This window comes from Euleptes europaea, chromosome 1 (genome assembly GCF_029931775.1).
Source record: "Euleptes europaea isolate rEulEur1 chromosome 1, rEulEur1.hap1, whole genome shotgun sequence".
In the NCBI taxonomy this organism is placed as follows: Eukaryota; Metazoa; Chordata; class Lepidosauria; order Squamata; family Sphaerodactylidae; genus Euleptes; species Euleptes europaea.
The window spans coordinates 159,131,778-159,147,460 of NC_079312.1; the positions used below are offsets into that span (position 1 = coordinate 159,131,778).

Below are 15,683 nucleotides of genomic sequence, written 5' to 3' on the forward strand. Positions count from 1 at the left end.
TAAAAGGAAGTGTATTATTTGGACAAAATCTTGTCTTAAACATTCTACTCCTTCTAAAATAATATTTGAAAGGAGTTTTTTCAGTGCTCCCTCAAATGTCCCATTTTTTGCATTGGAAAAATTGAAAGAGTTCTCGGGGGGGGGGGGAAATGAAAAACCTACTTTGGCCACTTTTTCTCTTCACCCCCTCTCCCCAGGCCTTTACATTTCCAGTTCCTTCTTGAACTGTCACAGCTGAATGTTGGCAAATGCTCCATTGCCTCACTAGCATAAAGTGGAAAAGGTTGATAACCCTGAAATTAGGGTGGTCAGCTTCCAGGTGAGGCCTGGACACCTGGAAGTACCTGGAAGTACAGGAAGTTCAGACTATAGAGATCAGTTCTCTAGGGAAAAAATGGCAGTTTTGGAGGGTGAAGTCTATGGTGTTATACCCCACCCAACTCTCTTATTTCTCCAGGCTCCTCCCCAAAATCTCCAGGAATTTCCCAAACCAGAGTTGGCAACCCTACATGAAATATGTCAATTTTCCATTTAAATCTGTGTTTTCTCTGCTTCTACATCCCCCTGCTGCAACCTGTCCCTTCCCTGGTGTGAGAGTAGGGTATGGGAGGAAAATGTTTGGAGTATACCTGATGCTATTTGCTGTCAGTGTAAATAATTCCAGGGGAAACCAAGGAGGATACATCTTGCAGTATAAATCTGCCAGGATAGAAGGAGATCATTTATGTGTGAGATCAGTACTGGTATAGAGTTAATACATAGGCAAGGCTGGAAAAATCCTAAGGATTTAATCATATAACTTTAAAAAACGGAGGATGACATTGCTTAAATAGGTAAAGGTAGTTCCCTGTGCAAGCACCAGGCCATTACTGACCCATGGAGTGACGTTATATCCCAGCATTTACTAGGCAGACTGTCTTTACGGGGTGGTTTGCCAGTGGCTTCCCCAGTTGTATTCACTTTACCTCCAGCAAGCTGGGAAACTCATTTTACCGACCTCGGAAGGATGGAAGGCTGAGTCAACCTTGAGCCGGCTACCTGAAACTGACTTCCGTTGGGATCAAATTCAGGTCGTGAGAAGAGCTTTTGACTGCAATACTGCAGCTTACCACTCTGTGCCACAGGGGTCATTACATTGCTTAGAATTCAAAATATGTGTTTCAGCTATATACAGAAGTGACCACGAAAACTTTTGTTTTGACTTTTAGGAATTCATTACATTTTTCCTACTCTGGGTGCAGGCCAGCACTTTCTCAAGTAAAACTTAAGCCTGCCATGAAATAACCAGGTTTGCAACATTTAGTTGAGTAATCAATTAGATTCAAATACAAGAAATCAATAAAAAGAAATCAGGTAGCAGATCTTAGAAAAGAATAACCTTTTTTATAAACTGTAAAACTTCTAAACTAGAAAAGGCATTCTCTTACACAAAAGGGCATACCTCTTCTACAGTTATGCCTTGCTAAGACTCATATGTATAGTATTTAAAAGTGAAGTATGCTTTCTTTTCTTCAGAACTATTTTTATTCATATGCAAATTAGTTTAAAATCTGATTAAATCATCTAACCCGATACAACACATACTTTTTATTTTTGAATGGATTTTCCCCCCTGTAATGGTCAAATATATAATCAATTTATGCATGGGAGGTTTTGCCTTGGATTTGCCGCTCTCTAGATGCACATTTTTCTGAATTCTCAAAACTCTGCATGGGGGCTTATTTTTGAGTTTTGAGAATTTGGATGGGGAAAATGCACATCAAGAGAGCAGCGAATCCAAGGTAAAACCTCCCATGAATAAATGGCCATAATGTTAAAGGATATATTTTAAAGCAGAAGATCATTTATGCTCCCTACCCAAAACACACAGTATCTTTCCTGGAAGTGATTGAACTTTTAGAGGGGGGGAAACAGAAGGGGAAATTCTTTTGAGTGGAGATTTTAATGGAGTAATGGATTTGACTCATGCCCCCTTAGATTTAAAAAGAGGAGAAAAACACATGAGAATGTCCTTGTGTTTTACTTCCCTAAAGCTTTCATAAGAATAATTTACTGCACCTTGGGAGTTATTATCTACCCAAAGAGCAGGATCACACAGTTCACCCAGGTTGGTGCTTTATGTATTCGAGAATAGATTTCTTCTTTTCTCCCCCCTCCTTGGTTCCCCTCAATTTGCACAACAACTAGAAAATATTCAAATGAAACCTTGTTCTTTATGTTAATCATGCACGTAGGGTTTTAACCTGGCTACCTTTTAGCTGGGAGAAATCAGTTAGACAAAGGTTCGATGCCTTTATTATTACAGGATGAATCAGTTGTGCCAAGTGTGGAGCAATCGCTCACGGGAATTTTTTTTCCTCAATGAAACGCCTATGGAGATATTTCATTGTACTTGTGCAGTTTCTGCTGTCAGTTTCTGGACTGTTAAAAGCTCTTGATGGGAGCTCTTATCTCTCCAGAGCAACATGTCCTTTAGTGTGCAGCATCCATTTCTGTTGCCAAAGTGACGCAGGGTGGACAACAACAGCGGTGTTTTACATGGACTTTCTTGCCCCGTCTTGCCACGTCAATGTGTGTGTGTGTGCTCATTGTTGTGGTTTTTTTTTTCAACCTCACTAAAAGGATGCCACCCTGTAGTTGATGGCTCTATTTTAGGATACAGGCACAAAGCAATAGGAGAGTGAGCCTGAATCTCAGCGAAAGGGGACACTGCAGCCGTATGGATTCCTGCTCGAACAGTGCTGCTTGACTGTAAAATGACGGCCGTTTCTCTCACTTCCAGGAATCTCTTCTTCCTGGAAGGTGAGCGGCTGATTTCACCCTGCTGCCGAGATGCAGCCACACACACTCACAGTCTGTATTCCAGTGCTGTTTCCAAGGAGTTGGCTGTGATAACACTCCAGGGTATCTTCAGCAAGGTAGAATAATGTAAGTTTAACGGAGAAGGGTGGTGGTCTGAAATAACTCCATGCTGTTTCTGTTTTTATGTACACTTGGTGCCAGTTGGGGGGTGGGTGGGGTGTTTCTTAACTTCATGCAGAGCAGCAGAGGTAGTTACTCACTTCAGATGCAGATAAATGGATCGCTCGAATCCCTTATCTGTGCAAGGGGTGGGGTGGGGGAACGGAAGCTGTTCAAAATGTTACTGTAGGTTATTGGATATGGCTGAACAACAAAAAGGGCAAGATAAAAGCAGTCTGTGTTAGAGAGGGAGCTGCCAAGCCCCGGTTAAGGGCTCCCCTTTTTCTGCTCCTGACCCTCTACTGGCTAGATTCTGTTTAAACCTGGGGAAGGGCAGGGGCCATAATTCACAGTGTGTACTGGCAACCAATTCTTGGTCCGAGTGCAAGATGCTTAAATTTCTGTGATGAGGCTTGTAGTTACTAGCCTGATTTTTTTTTTTTTTGCTTAACCATTTTTATCATTTTAACTTTTTTTAAAAAAATCATGTTTAATATCCATACGGAGCATGTCTGCTTCTGGCAATCACATAGGTTCAGTCTGCCTGAAACTTTCCTGTTTAATTGTCTAACAGATGGAAGGGTTAAGGGAAAGGTTGAGAGAGGACCTTCAGGGTCTCATCCTCTGGCCCCTGAGGGAGAAGAGGGGTTATCTTTGGGGGGGGGATTAAAAGGCGCAAGCACTGTACACCATGCTTGGGTTAAACCTGAAGGTACCTGCTTGGGGAGCAGTGTTTTTTCATATCTCGGTAAATACTGGGATATGTTAAATTGAACATGAGTAGTACTACAAGATCGTTCAAATTAGGAAGGAAATCACTGAAGAGTCACTGGTGAGGCTCTCTCCAGATATTGTTTCTGCTGTCTAGAGCTTATATAGAAGTGTACTGAACAGGAACTGCGCACGGGGAGGTCCTTCCCAAGCAGGTACCAAGTAGTGCAAAGGATGGTTGGCATTACTTTGTCTTTACTTCACTGCGGCTGTGTGACCAGTGATAGTCCTGTTACTCTGAATCCGTCCCTATGCATACATCTTTGCTGATGACAGCTGCCCCTCTAGAAGTACCTTTAAGTTACGGGAGCACAGGAATTGAAGTTGGGAGGAAGGAATTCACTTACAGGTGACGATAGACTGCAGGAAAAGAATTGGAGTGCTTTGTGTATCCAGACAAAGTGCCCTGCTTAGCTGATGTCCACATTATCTTTTCTTGCAGTTAGAATACGAAAGAACATTTAATCCATGTGCTGAGGCTAGATTTATTCACTGAGGTGATAACCCTGTGTCTGGGCAGTCCCATTTCAGACTCTACAGTGGTTCTCATGGCTGGATGCTCCCTAATACAAAAAAGGGGGGGTCTGTTCACATACATTCAAGGTCAGGGAGAAGGATTCTAGTTTTGTGATCTGGCTGATGTGCTATTTAACCATTCTCAGAGATTTTTTGTTTTGTTTTTTAACTGAAAGAGAATTTAGTTACGTGAACTTCCACATGATGTCTGTAGTAGTAAACTTCAGACACAAGTGTACCACCTGGGCAGAAACTAAGCCTTCCCTGCAGTCTTTTAAAAACCTTCCATGAAGAAGGCACAACAATTTCCCAGGTAATATAGTTCCACTTACAAAACTGCCTTCAGCTCGATTTTCATTGTACTTGCTGTGCTCCCTGGCTGCTTTCATGCTTTGTCCCTTATCTTATTTTCTGTAATGGTGAAGAGCTACTTGCTTTACCCACCCCCTTGCCCTTGAGTTTCTTTCTAACAATCTTTAATTGTCATTTTTGTCTGAGCTGAAAGTGTAATGTTACTGAGCACATTTGATGGGGGGGGGGGGGGAATCTAGGGTTGACCAGCCTCCAGGTGGGGCCTGGAGTTCTCCCAGAATTACAACTGATCTCCAGAGTACAGAAATCAGTTCTCCTGGAGAAAATGGCTGCCTTGTATGAACTTTATGGGGGACTCCATGGCATTACATTCCTGTTGAACTCCATCCCCAAAATCCAACCTCCCCAGGCTCCACCCTCAAATCTTCAGGAGTTTCCCAACCTGGAGCTGGCAACCCTGGTTGTATCCTGTCTAAATTCTGTGCAGGGAAGCATGACTTCCCTGCTCCTGTTGCAGCCTGAAATGCCCCCTGGAGTGCTGTTTCTGAGGGACAAGGACCCCCAGGAACAGCATGAGGGAGGAGTTGAAGGGCTGCTGCAGTAGGTTGAGGGGGGAATTAGTGAAAATCACCTTCTCCCCTTGCACGGGAGATAACTTTGCTTCATAGGGAATGCTTTTCAAGCTGCTGTTGAATCCTGGGTGCGCTTGCTGTGCTCAGCACTTTGCATCCTGATTCATGTCCAGTTTGTGTGGTTAATGGAAGAGGCAGCTATATTGTCATATCTGGTGTGGAGTGTAGGAAGATCCATAAGTAAACTCCCTCCTTCCAAAGATACCTACTTTAAGCAAACAGCACCTAACATAATGTTGATGTTGACAGTCAAGCACTCTGACTGAATTACAAGGGTTCTTGCAGCTTTGAGTGACGTAGGCTAGGGAATTTTGGTAGGTTCAGCTTTTCATGCCATAGTATTGCAGGGAGAACGTAACACAATTCCTTGATACTAGGACCCCCCCCCCCCCAAATGCTGAAAAGTTGGCCAATCCTGAGCAAGCAAAGGGCTGGTATTACTATGTACATTATTCATTTAACCGCTTAGCCTGACATCATTAACATTTCTGCTTGTCTGTTGCTCTTGAAAGTTGTCTGATTGAGATGCATAACTGTAACGATACCTATAGGTCACCTATAAATTCATGTGTGCTTTAGTAGAGTAGGATAATTCCTAAGTTGGCCTCCCACAGGAGAGCCTGACAGATGAATTATCCATTTGGTGAACTCTCTGATCTGAATAATTTGAAGGGAATTCTGTGGGATTGAGCACATATGGGAGAATCATATGCTCTGGAACCCTGAGTGCCTGTAAGCATTTCTTAAGACATGGGTGAGAATGATAAATCCAAGAAGTTCAAAAATCTTAGGAGCATCAGATGTCCATGCTGTGAGTGAAAGAGAATTCGAGGGCCAAGAAAGTTTGTAAAAGTTTTGTTTTTTTTTAGTCCTGGAGCTAAGGGTAGGCAGGCCCTTGCATCTAAACATCCTGTGGGTCTTGGAAGATGAAATGAGGGTAATTGCCTAAGCTTAAGACTTGCTGCACCAGAAAGTAAGGGTTTATGATGGAAAATATCAACATAATTTTGCATCAGCACAATATTCCAAGGTGTGTTATATTGACATTGAGTGGCTGGAGTTGCAGACAGGTACATCGGTGCAAATACTTAAGATTAGTTGTGTGCATGAAGCCAAATCCATTTTTGTAATAGATATATTTTTAAAAGGAAGGAAGGTAGCAGGAATATTCAAGTTCAGCCCTGGAGTGACAAAATGGGAAAAACAATCACTAAGGAGTTGCCATGCACAGAATTTGGTGTATATGCTCTTACTGTGCGAAACAGCAGCAGTGAAATAGTTATCCATATTCAGAATTTGAAATGTATTTGAAATGAATACACTTTAACGTCATCTTGAGGGTGGATTTGGCAGTCACAATCTTTCAGAAAAGTAATTGCGTTCACTCCTCTGTTAACACTGTTCTTGTATGGCAAATTTCTCCATGATCCTTTATTAACAGTACAGTGTAAAACATCCCACAGCAAAACTAGATATGTACCTGGTCTTATTTATGGTAACTTAGAAATATTCCATGAAAATACCTTTAACCTGCATCTGCCATGTAGGAGAGATGCTTTGAGCAACCCCAAGTGGCGGTGTCCATATTATTTACAAAGCTGGATGCTCTAGTCTAATTTTGGCAATTCATGTTAAACCTGTACCACAGTCCTAAAAGTGTTGCCATCTTAACCTTATAAACGTGACAGAGGTGCCATTCGAATATGAGTGAATTAGTTCTGTCAGTTCTCTCCTGAAAATGTAACTGGCATCTTCTCAGTCCTCATCTTCTAGCTCTATCAGCAGTGAAAGAAGAATCCTGCTGGTTCTGTGATCTGATTCCTTCTGTGCCAGCCATGTTCAACATGGGGGTGTGCTATCATATCGTGTGATTACTTTGTTCAGGGACAGGCGACCCATTAAACTGTTTGCTCCCAATTACATAGTTTGGAAATATTGCCTTCAGGTTATTTTTTTATATGCCATTTGGATGTTGGATCTTTCCATGTTGTCGTTCGCCAGGAGCACCAGTGTGTAATTTTTCCTTCAAAAAATGCAAGCTGCAAGGGCTGGATCCTGGTTATGTACCACAGAATAGCTCCCTACCTCCCAGCCTTTCATTAATGCCAATCACAGGGGGAAGAAGCTTATTTCTTGAGGCAGAATCTTACAACAAAGTGCCCAAAGTTACCTGTGCTCCCTGCTTCTTTTTATTTCCTAAAGGTAGTGGGGATTCTTCTTTGGAAAAGGAGTTCACCTCCACAATCGTGGGGCCCACAGTGAGCACACCAAACAGCCAACACTCCTCCCCAATCCGCTCTCTTAGCGGTGAGTACATGACCTACCTGCTCCAGATACCTACAGGTGAGATTTTAGTGTATGAGTCACTGTGCAATGCTTATTGGAAAAGAACACTACTCAAGATCAGAACGTCTCCTGCTGAATGGCTGGAAATTGGGATTGTTTGAGAGAGTTGCTAGGCCATGTGAATCCAGCCTTTGGAAAAGATAAGAGCAGGGCCTAGGGGTGGGGTGGCTCTAGAAGCAGATGTACTTTATGGGAGATTGGTGTTGACGATCTGGACCAGACTGTAACCCATTACTACTTACGTAACTTCAGAAATAGTATTCATTTTTTTTCTTTTAAGATTTGAGATCATGTGGTTGCAATGGGGAATGAATGGGTACTGTTACAAGTTTGTACCAGACCCAGATAAATTATACTTGGATTCTGCATTAAGGTGTTGGAAGAGACCTCTAGATTTGAAGAGTGTTGAAGGGTCATATTTGTACCGATGGGTTTTTGGATGTGTTACATTCTGCAGCCTCAGGCATTTTCTGTTGGAATTAACACCCTGTTAATTCCTCTTTTTACCAGATTCTTCAAGAACATATGAAGCCACCAAATTGCAGAATCAATGCAGGATTCTCAGGCTTGCTCCTAATACACTGGTCACACAATGTTTCTAAAATCCATTAACTTTGAACAGCCATGTCTTCCTAATCTTAAGCGGGGCGTGGTGGGAGCCAATTCAGAGTTGGGTTGGAAATGCCAAAATGGAATCCAGTGTTAGCTGTTTGGAATGGAATGTTCAGAAGTCTGTGTAACTTACCCAGTGTTGGCCCAGTGTAACTTAAAAGGAATTTAGCACATAGACTGAACAAACAGGAAATTAATATCTTCCCAAAATACTGTTGAAGGATACTTTAACAGGGATACCTTGCTTGATGCTGTTGCTTTTGATCTGCTGTTGCTTCTGATCAGACTTGATTTCACAGCTGGTGCCTACAGCAAACTCATGCCCCAGTGGAGTAGGAACATTGCATAACCTGTTTTGCCAGCTCAACCAGACGTTGCTTTGGTTCTGTAAGGAAGGTTGCTGAAAAATCGCCAGCTCTGCCTTCTCTGGCCAGGAAAAAAAGAAAAGAAAGAAACTCGTTCCCAGGGGATGGGAAAAGATCAAAGTCCAGCCAGCCTCAGGGTATCTGGGCAGCTCCTGCCCTGGTGAACAGACTTTCTCTTCATATTTGTGCACAGAAGTGTCAGCATGTCTTGGTGAATAGGATTTTTACAAACTCTCTAAACTCCCAGTTTTCTCCCCTCTTAAAAGAATGTGTTCTGTACTACACTCTGGCATATAGCACGACATATTTGCTTCAGTGGTCTTCCCTGTCAAAGGCCTCCCAGCCACACATTGCTATCAATTAGGGTACCATATTAGGAGTCAGCTCTACATTCCGTCTTGGCCTGTCAGTCCTGACCTAAAAAAGAAGAAGAAGCTAAATCTTGACATTCAGGTGGTTTGTTTTTGACCTCAATAAACTTCTCTGAAGTATTCATCTTGGATCATTCCATTGCCTCCCTCTCTTTGAAGTACAACTAGATATCGCTCTAAAACAGGAGAAGTGTTAGCTGGGCAATAGCTACAAAAAGAGCGAATTGTTCTCTGACCCTTCTGTTAAACTGCCTGTGGAGACAGGATGCTAAGGCCCCCTACCCTGTTAATGTCATGTGAGCCCATAGGTGTTGGCTGGCAGGTACTCTGGGCCAAGAGAGCGAAACCCCCATCTCTTCAAAAGGTTTGTAATGCACTGTGTTTCTGAGATGCTTATGGAGGAAGTCAGTTCTGAGTTCTCTGGCTGATGTGGTTACGTTGATTTAAAATAAGGCGACCGTGACAGGCCTGTTTTACCAACTGAGCAGACCCACATAGCCTCTTATGATTTGGGGGGACCACGTTTGTTTAGAACTGTAAACCTTCCCCTCAGTTACAAAATTTTCTTAGGGTAGCAATTAAAAAGGCTTTGGGTTTGCTGCCGTGAGGTAAGTTTTGTGGTGAGCAAATAGAACATGAGGATCACTGAGGCAGGAGTGATATTTAAATAACAAAGAAGATTTATTTATTTACAGGTTTGTTTTAAAACATAGATCAGCAGCGCAAGTCTCTAGATAGTCAAAGGAGAAGCCTGGCTGAGGCACATAAATCTGAGCTAGTTATGGCTTCAGACTGGTTGAATTCTCTTTAGTATTTACAGGCACTAAGAGGCTTTCACTGCCTAGCTACTAGGTTGGATCGTTTCACGCACGCAGGATTCCACCCACACCAGCCTGCCCTTTCTCAAGAATCAGTCAATCAAGTTTTATTTCGATTCAATATCAGCTCTGAATAAAATCAAAGTTAGGTTAAAATAATAAAATAAAATAATAAAAGTTGATGATTCTGGGAGGGATGATTTAAGAAGAGGAGGAAAGATCTTCTATGGGGAAAGGTTTTCAATCATCCGTTTACGATCTGTTTATCAATCCTTCGTAAACGGAGGCAAAATTTGGCTGCTTGAGTGGCTATCTCCCGAAAGGAGTCTGCTAAGAGAAGGGAAACTTTAGCTTCTTCCGATCTCCCAGGAAAGGATGACAATATGGGGAGAATGTACTGCTATCTTATGTCGTTGTAGAAGGGACATTGCAGCAGAACATGTTCTATTGTTTCCACTTTCTCTGTTTTGCAAGAATCCGACTAAATGGTACGAGGTCTGTTCACCATCAGAGACAGACCTCAGCACCGGGATCTCTGCGCTCTCCCAGAGGTAGAGTCAAACCACTCTGCCGCGCTTACCGGACAAAGCCACCCTTCAAACTGCTCTCTCCCCAGGCAGATCTGAACTAACTCCTGTAGTTCTTCCCTCTGACATTCCAGCCCCCCTCCCCAAGGTGATTAGATGCTGGAGCAGCACTCTGGTTGGCTCAGGGATGAAATGGCCAAGTGGCTGTTTTTCCCCTTCAGGGGCAGGACCTTCACAGAGATCGTTTGCCTCCAAGTTCAGATGTGTAATAAAGGGGCTCTCTGGGATTAGGGGCTAGCTGGGAATCCCTGGTGTGTGTGGAAAGGGAGACTCAGAATCCCCACTTGCCCAGCTCTGCTGTAATGGCAGCGCTAGTGATATCCATGGATGCCTAGTATACTGTATTGTATTCGAGTCCAGTAGCACCTTAGAGACCAACAAGATTTTCGGGGTATGAACTTTGGAAAGTCAATGCTCCCTTTGACAGATACTCTGACGGAGTTTTGACTCTTGAAAGCTCATACCCCAAAACTCTTGTTGGTCTCTGAAGGGCTACTAGACTTGACTCTAGCTCTTCTACTGCAGACCAACATGGCTACCCTCTAAAACAGCCTGTATTATGTGTTTGTTGTGGATAGCAAGATAAATGTAGTTGTTTGCTGCATATGACCATGACCTAAGTTACTGTTTTGTTCCATGTCCCTTGCAGAAGGAATTTATAACATTATGCCATGTTTTTAGAGAAGTATACCTTTTTAATTGCAATGTGGGTAGTGGGCCCTCTCGTTACAGGAAGGTAAAAAAGGTAAAAGTCCCCTGTGCAAGCACCGGGTCATTCCTGACCCATGGGGTGATGTCACATCCCGACGTATCCTAGGCAGACTTTGTTTACGGGGTGGTTTGCCAGTGACTTCCCCAGTCATCGTCCCTTTACCCCCAGCAAGCTGGGTCCTCATTTGACCGACCTCGGAAGGATGGAAGGCTGAGTCAACCGTGAGCAGGCTACCTGAAACTGACTTCTGTCGGGATCAAATTCAGGTCATGAGCAGAGCTTTTGACTGCAGGACTGCAGCTTACAACTCTGCGCTACAGGGAACCTAATAAAAATGAAGGAATCAAAACGAGGGGGGGGGAGAGAAAAGTATACCTTAACATTTGTGTGTGAGAGAATTAAAAAGATTGGGGATGCTTTTTGGGTTGTGAACAGTGTGTCTAAACAGCTTGGGTCTTCTGTCTTACTAATGTACTGTAATTCCATCCTATTCTGGGAGCGTAGGTGAATTCTCTGACTACACAGCATCTCTTATCTCTAGCCTCCTCCCATGGCTGCAGGTGGTGAATATGTGTTCCCATTGCAAAGCCTCCCAGTAGCTGCAGTTTCTTCAGTTCTGTGGCATGATAGGGAAGGGAACAACTGGGAGGGGAAGAAGGTACTCCAGTGATGACCTACATTCTTAACTATTCTAATGCTCTGTGGAATACCACAAATCAAACAGCCTTTAGGTGTGTACACCACAATTAAATGGTAACTGTCACGGTCTTGCTAGGGGCTATTTCATAGAGAATCAACAGGCATATATTGCCCAGGTGGATGTGATGGCAGCAGCCACCTTTGTTTGCTTCCTTGCCCAGGCCTGTTCACATATGGAGCAGGGGGTGGCGGCAATCTTTTTAAAAAAAAACATGAAAAGAACATGCAGTTGATAGGAGCCTTCCTTCAACCCCAGAAGTAAGACAAACTGGGAGAAGATTCCTGAAGAGGTAGGATGCGGAAAGGATGAAGTTAGAGTGGTTTTATTCCTTTTTTTTCCTACTGAAGAAGAAGCAGGAGCCAGTGTGGTGTAGTGGTGTCTTAAGAGCGGTGGACTCTAATCTGGAGAACCGGCCTTGATTCCCCATTCCTCCATATGAGCGGCCGACTCTGATCTGGAGAACCGGGTTGGTTTCCCCACTCCTACACATGAAGCCAGCTGGGTGACCTTTGGCTTGTCACAGTTCTGTTCAAACTTTCTCAGCCCCACCTACCTCACAAGGTGTCTGTTGTGGGGAGGGGAAGGGGAGGTGATTGTAAGCTGGTCTGATTCTCCTTAACAGGGAGAGAAAGTTGGCATATAAAAGCCAACTCATCTTCTTATGTTAATACAGGGACACTCCTGCCCCATTTGGGCCAGACTTGCAAATAAACGTGGCTGCCCTCTCGTAGCTCTAGTCCTATGTTTCACGCATTTGAAAAGAGTGCTAGTTAGAAGAGGATACAGCAGGGTAGACTGAAGGGATTTGCAGGCATGAGCCCCTTCCCCCCCCCCCCCCAACGCATTCCTGCTGGTATAGAATGACTAAATCTGGCCATGAACCAAAGGTTCAGGAGTGCTATTCTGCATGGCTTTTAAGAAGTGATGTAATGAAGGCTGCTACATATATCAAATGTAGGAAAGCAAAGACGGGAAACCCGCATTTCTCAAACTTTTTTATGTTAGGCACTTCAAGGGGCACACCTGAGGTAAATGATCTTTGTTTCTCAGCCTCTGCTACCTGGCTTGGAAAGAATTTTGTTCTGCTGGTTGTGAAAAATTGCTCCATACTGCAGTCTGTAGTATGTTGATATCGGTTGCCTAGTAGTACTTATGTACTTTCTGTGTCTAAACACTACAACTTAGGAGCATTATTTTAAATCCTAGGATTTTGACCACCATTGTAATTATTGGAATGTCCATTGCAGTAGTGGTGGGAAGATAATATTTTGTAGGTTAAGGCAAAGGTAGCCCCCCATGCAAGCACTGAGTCATTGCTGACCCATGGAGTAATGTCACAACAGGGCGTTTACTAGACAAGACTATGTTTAGGGGGTGGTTTACCATTGCCTTTCCTCGTTGTCTACCCTTTATCCCCAGCAAGCTGGGTATTGAAGCATAAATTTGAAACATCCTCATTTTACCGACCTGGAAAGGATGGAAGGCTGAGTCAACCTTGAGCCGGCTACCGGAAACCGACTTCTGTTGGGATTGACCTCAGGTCGTGAGCAGAGCTTGGACTGCAGTACTGCATTTTACCACTCTATGCATGGTGCAGATAGGGTAACAAGTTATACACGCTGCATATGCGTTTATTTGGGCAGTTGGTTATAAAACTGGTTCTTCTTTCCAGTGATGTAATACCATTACTTTATTCCATTGCCTTGCCTTTAATGATCTGATCACACATTTTATATTTAAATAGTACAAGTAGTCTTAATGTACCCTGTGCATCATCTAGTAAGAGGATTTACCAGCCTGCTTTTGTGTTTTCCTTGTAGGAACTTGCATTACATCATAATAGTCTTCTTTGTTGTGCATTCCTTCCTGTATCAGTTGTGATACAGGCTTCTTCTGCAGACCTAATCCTTGGTTTAGCACTCTTGGCCTAGTCTGGTAGGCTTCATGCTCATATGCCTAAAATATCTGCATGTGAAAATTATTGTAGAGTTGTCCCAAGGTAGTCCTACAGGGCGTCCAAGTGGTCTCAGAAGGTTGCAGTTGATTTTTTTCAGCATGAGAAGTTAGGGTTGGCAAATGTTTCAATAACTGACTGAGGCAGCTGTACCCCAACTCTAAACCACCTGCATCTCTGGTGATTGGATTGGCCTTTTGATGTGGATAGGGAGAGGTTTCTTAATTATTTTGCTAGTGGTCAGAATTGAAAAAGTTTGGCAATCACTTACACTGAGAAGTCTCCCCCCCCCCCTCCAGGGCTGTTGCAGGGTTTTTTTTTAATATGGGGAGGGGTTCATTGCTTTAATATGAGCGTTTAAAATCCTTTAATATGAGCTTTTAAAATTTTGTTTTTACCTTTTTTCTTCTCTAGCAAATTCTATCAAGGTGGAAATGTACAGTGATGAAGAAGCAAGCAGGCTGCTGTCGCAGGACGACCGGCTCATTGACAAAGATGACAGCGTGATTGTGGAGGATTCTCTCTCTGAGCCCCTTGGCTACTGTGATGGGTCCGGGCAGGAACCACACTCTCCTGGTGGCATCCGGCTACCCAATGGCAAGCTAAAATGTGACATCTGTGGGATGGTGTGCATTGGCCCAAATGTGCTGATGGTGCACAAGCGCAGCCACACTGGTGAGCAGGGCATGGCTGCTATTAACCAATAACAGTAAGGAATTCCATCAGGTTATAGTAGCCTTAAGCTTTAATGGTATGAGAATCCACTTGTCAAACTCAAGCCTTCTAACCTTGGCTAGCATAGTGTAGGTATGAGATAATGAATGGATGGTAGTTTCTCATAGGGTTGGACTCTGGATCAGTTAAACTAGTAGTGATCCTTAGCTTATACAGTACTTTAGAGTGTTTAAAGCACTTTACGAACATCTTCTTCAACCCTTATGGCAGTGCTGTAGAGTAAGTGAATTTTATTGGCCCCATGTTGTTGAGACACAGTGGTTTGTTTAAAGTCACCAAATAGATTTTTACCTGAGCCACGATATTATGTCAGGTCCAAGAATAGGTGGGCTAAGGGTTGTCTGTCCACAGTGAAAGGAGTAGGACATGTTTTCTGGTCATCAGGTAGAGAAGGATCAAGATGAGTATAATCTGAGTATCAAAGGAACCTTATGGAGCAAAGCACATCACAAAGGCAGTAAAGCAAGCACAAGCTGAGGTTGCTTTGGAGATTCCTGAGATTGTAGAACAAATGCAAAGACCAGACCACTATGCAAGGTAACATGGTCTGACTTGGCAATGCTAGCCCTGCATGAATTTGTGCCTCTAGTTCCCAGTCACTGCATGAAAGATGGGAAAATATGTACAAGGAATTAAGAGGCTGGGAAAATGAGCATTTAAGTTATGAAAGTAGATCCTATTTAAGGTCCTATGTGAATACTCATAATATGGATTGTGGAATCTTTAACATAGTAGCAACAGGAATAAAATGGTCGGAATACAGCTTTTCTATTAAATGGGATATCATCCAAAAGCAGACAAAAGCTGAGATGCCACTTGGTGAAAGTAAAGTATCGAAGCTAATATCTCTGGACATTCTCTAATGACGCTCTTCTTTCTAGGTGAGAGGCCATTCCACTGCAATCAGTGTGGTGCCTCCTTCACCCAAAAAGGTAACCTCCTGCGCCACATCAAGCTGCATTCGGGTGAGAAGCCCTTCAAGTGTCCATTCTGCAACTATGCCTGCCGGAGGAGAGATGCACTCACTGGCCACCTCCGCACGCACTCAGGTGAGTTGCAGGGCACTTCTCCCACCTGAGGGCTCTAATAATGGACTGGATGAGGCCTGGTGAAGTGAAAGCAGGTTGGTAGGTGCCGTCTCTTGCTCTGTGGCCTCGGACCAAGCTGCTGTCAGTGGGAACTTACCTGGTGTATGAGAAGTCTCCCCATTCACAATTTGCCAGCGATCCCTTATGTTCCAGCTTTAGTTTTGGTTCTGTTGCCTCCCATATCTTCCTTCTAATTTAGCTCC

At 43.4% G+C, this 15,683-nt stretch overlaps 2 protein-coding genes across 9 annotated transcripts in view; one reads left to right on the forward strand and one right to left on the reverse strand.

Annotated features, from left to right (window-relative positions):
* The window catches only part of PMEL (premelanosome protein), a 330,809-nt gene that overhangs the window by 156,588 nt on the left and 158,538 nt on the right, over window positions 1-15,683 (reverse strand). The gene's annotated exons all lie outside the window — the stretch shown is intronic.
* IKZF4 (IKAROS family zinc finger 4) overlaps window positions 1-15,683 on the forward strand; it is a 74,720-nt gene that overhangs the window by 33,165 nt on the left and 25,872 nt on the right. For 3 of the 8 annotated variants that reach the window (XM_056853658.1, XM_056853650.1, XM_056853697.1), the window contains 3 exons: window positions 7,395-7,535; window positions 14,072-14,332; window positions 15,274-15,441. In XM_056853658.1, coding sequence (XP_056709636.1) covers window positions 7,395-7,535; window positions 14,072-14,332; window positions 15,274-15,441 — 570 coding nt within the window. Of the gene's footprint in view, window positions 1-7,394; window positions 7,547-14,071; window positions 14,333-15,273; window positions 15,442-15,683 lie in introns of all 8 variants that reach the window. The other 5 variants (XM_056853683.1, XM_056853690.1, XM_056853705.1 and 2 more) reach the window with 3 other exon arrangements.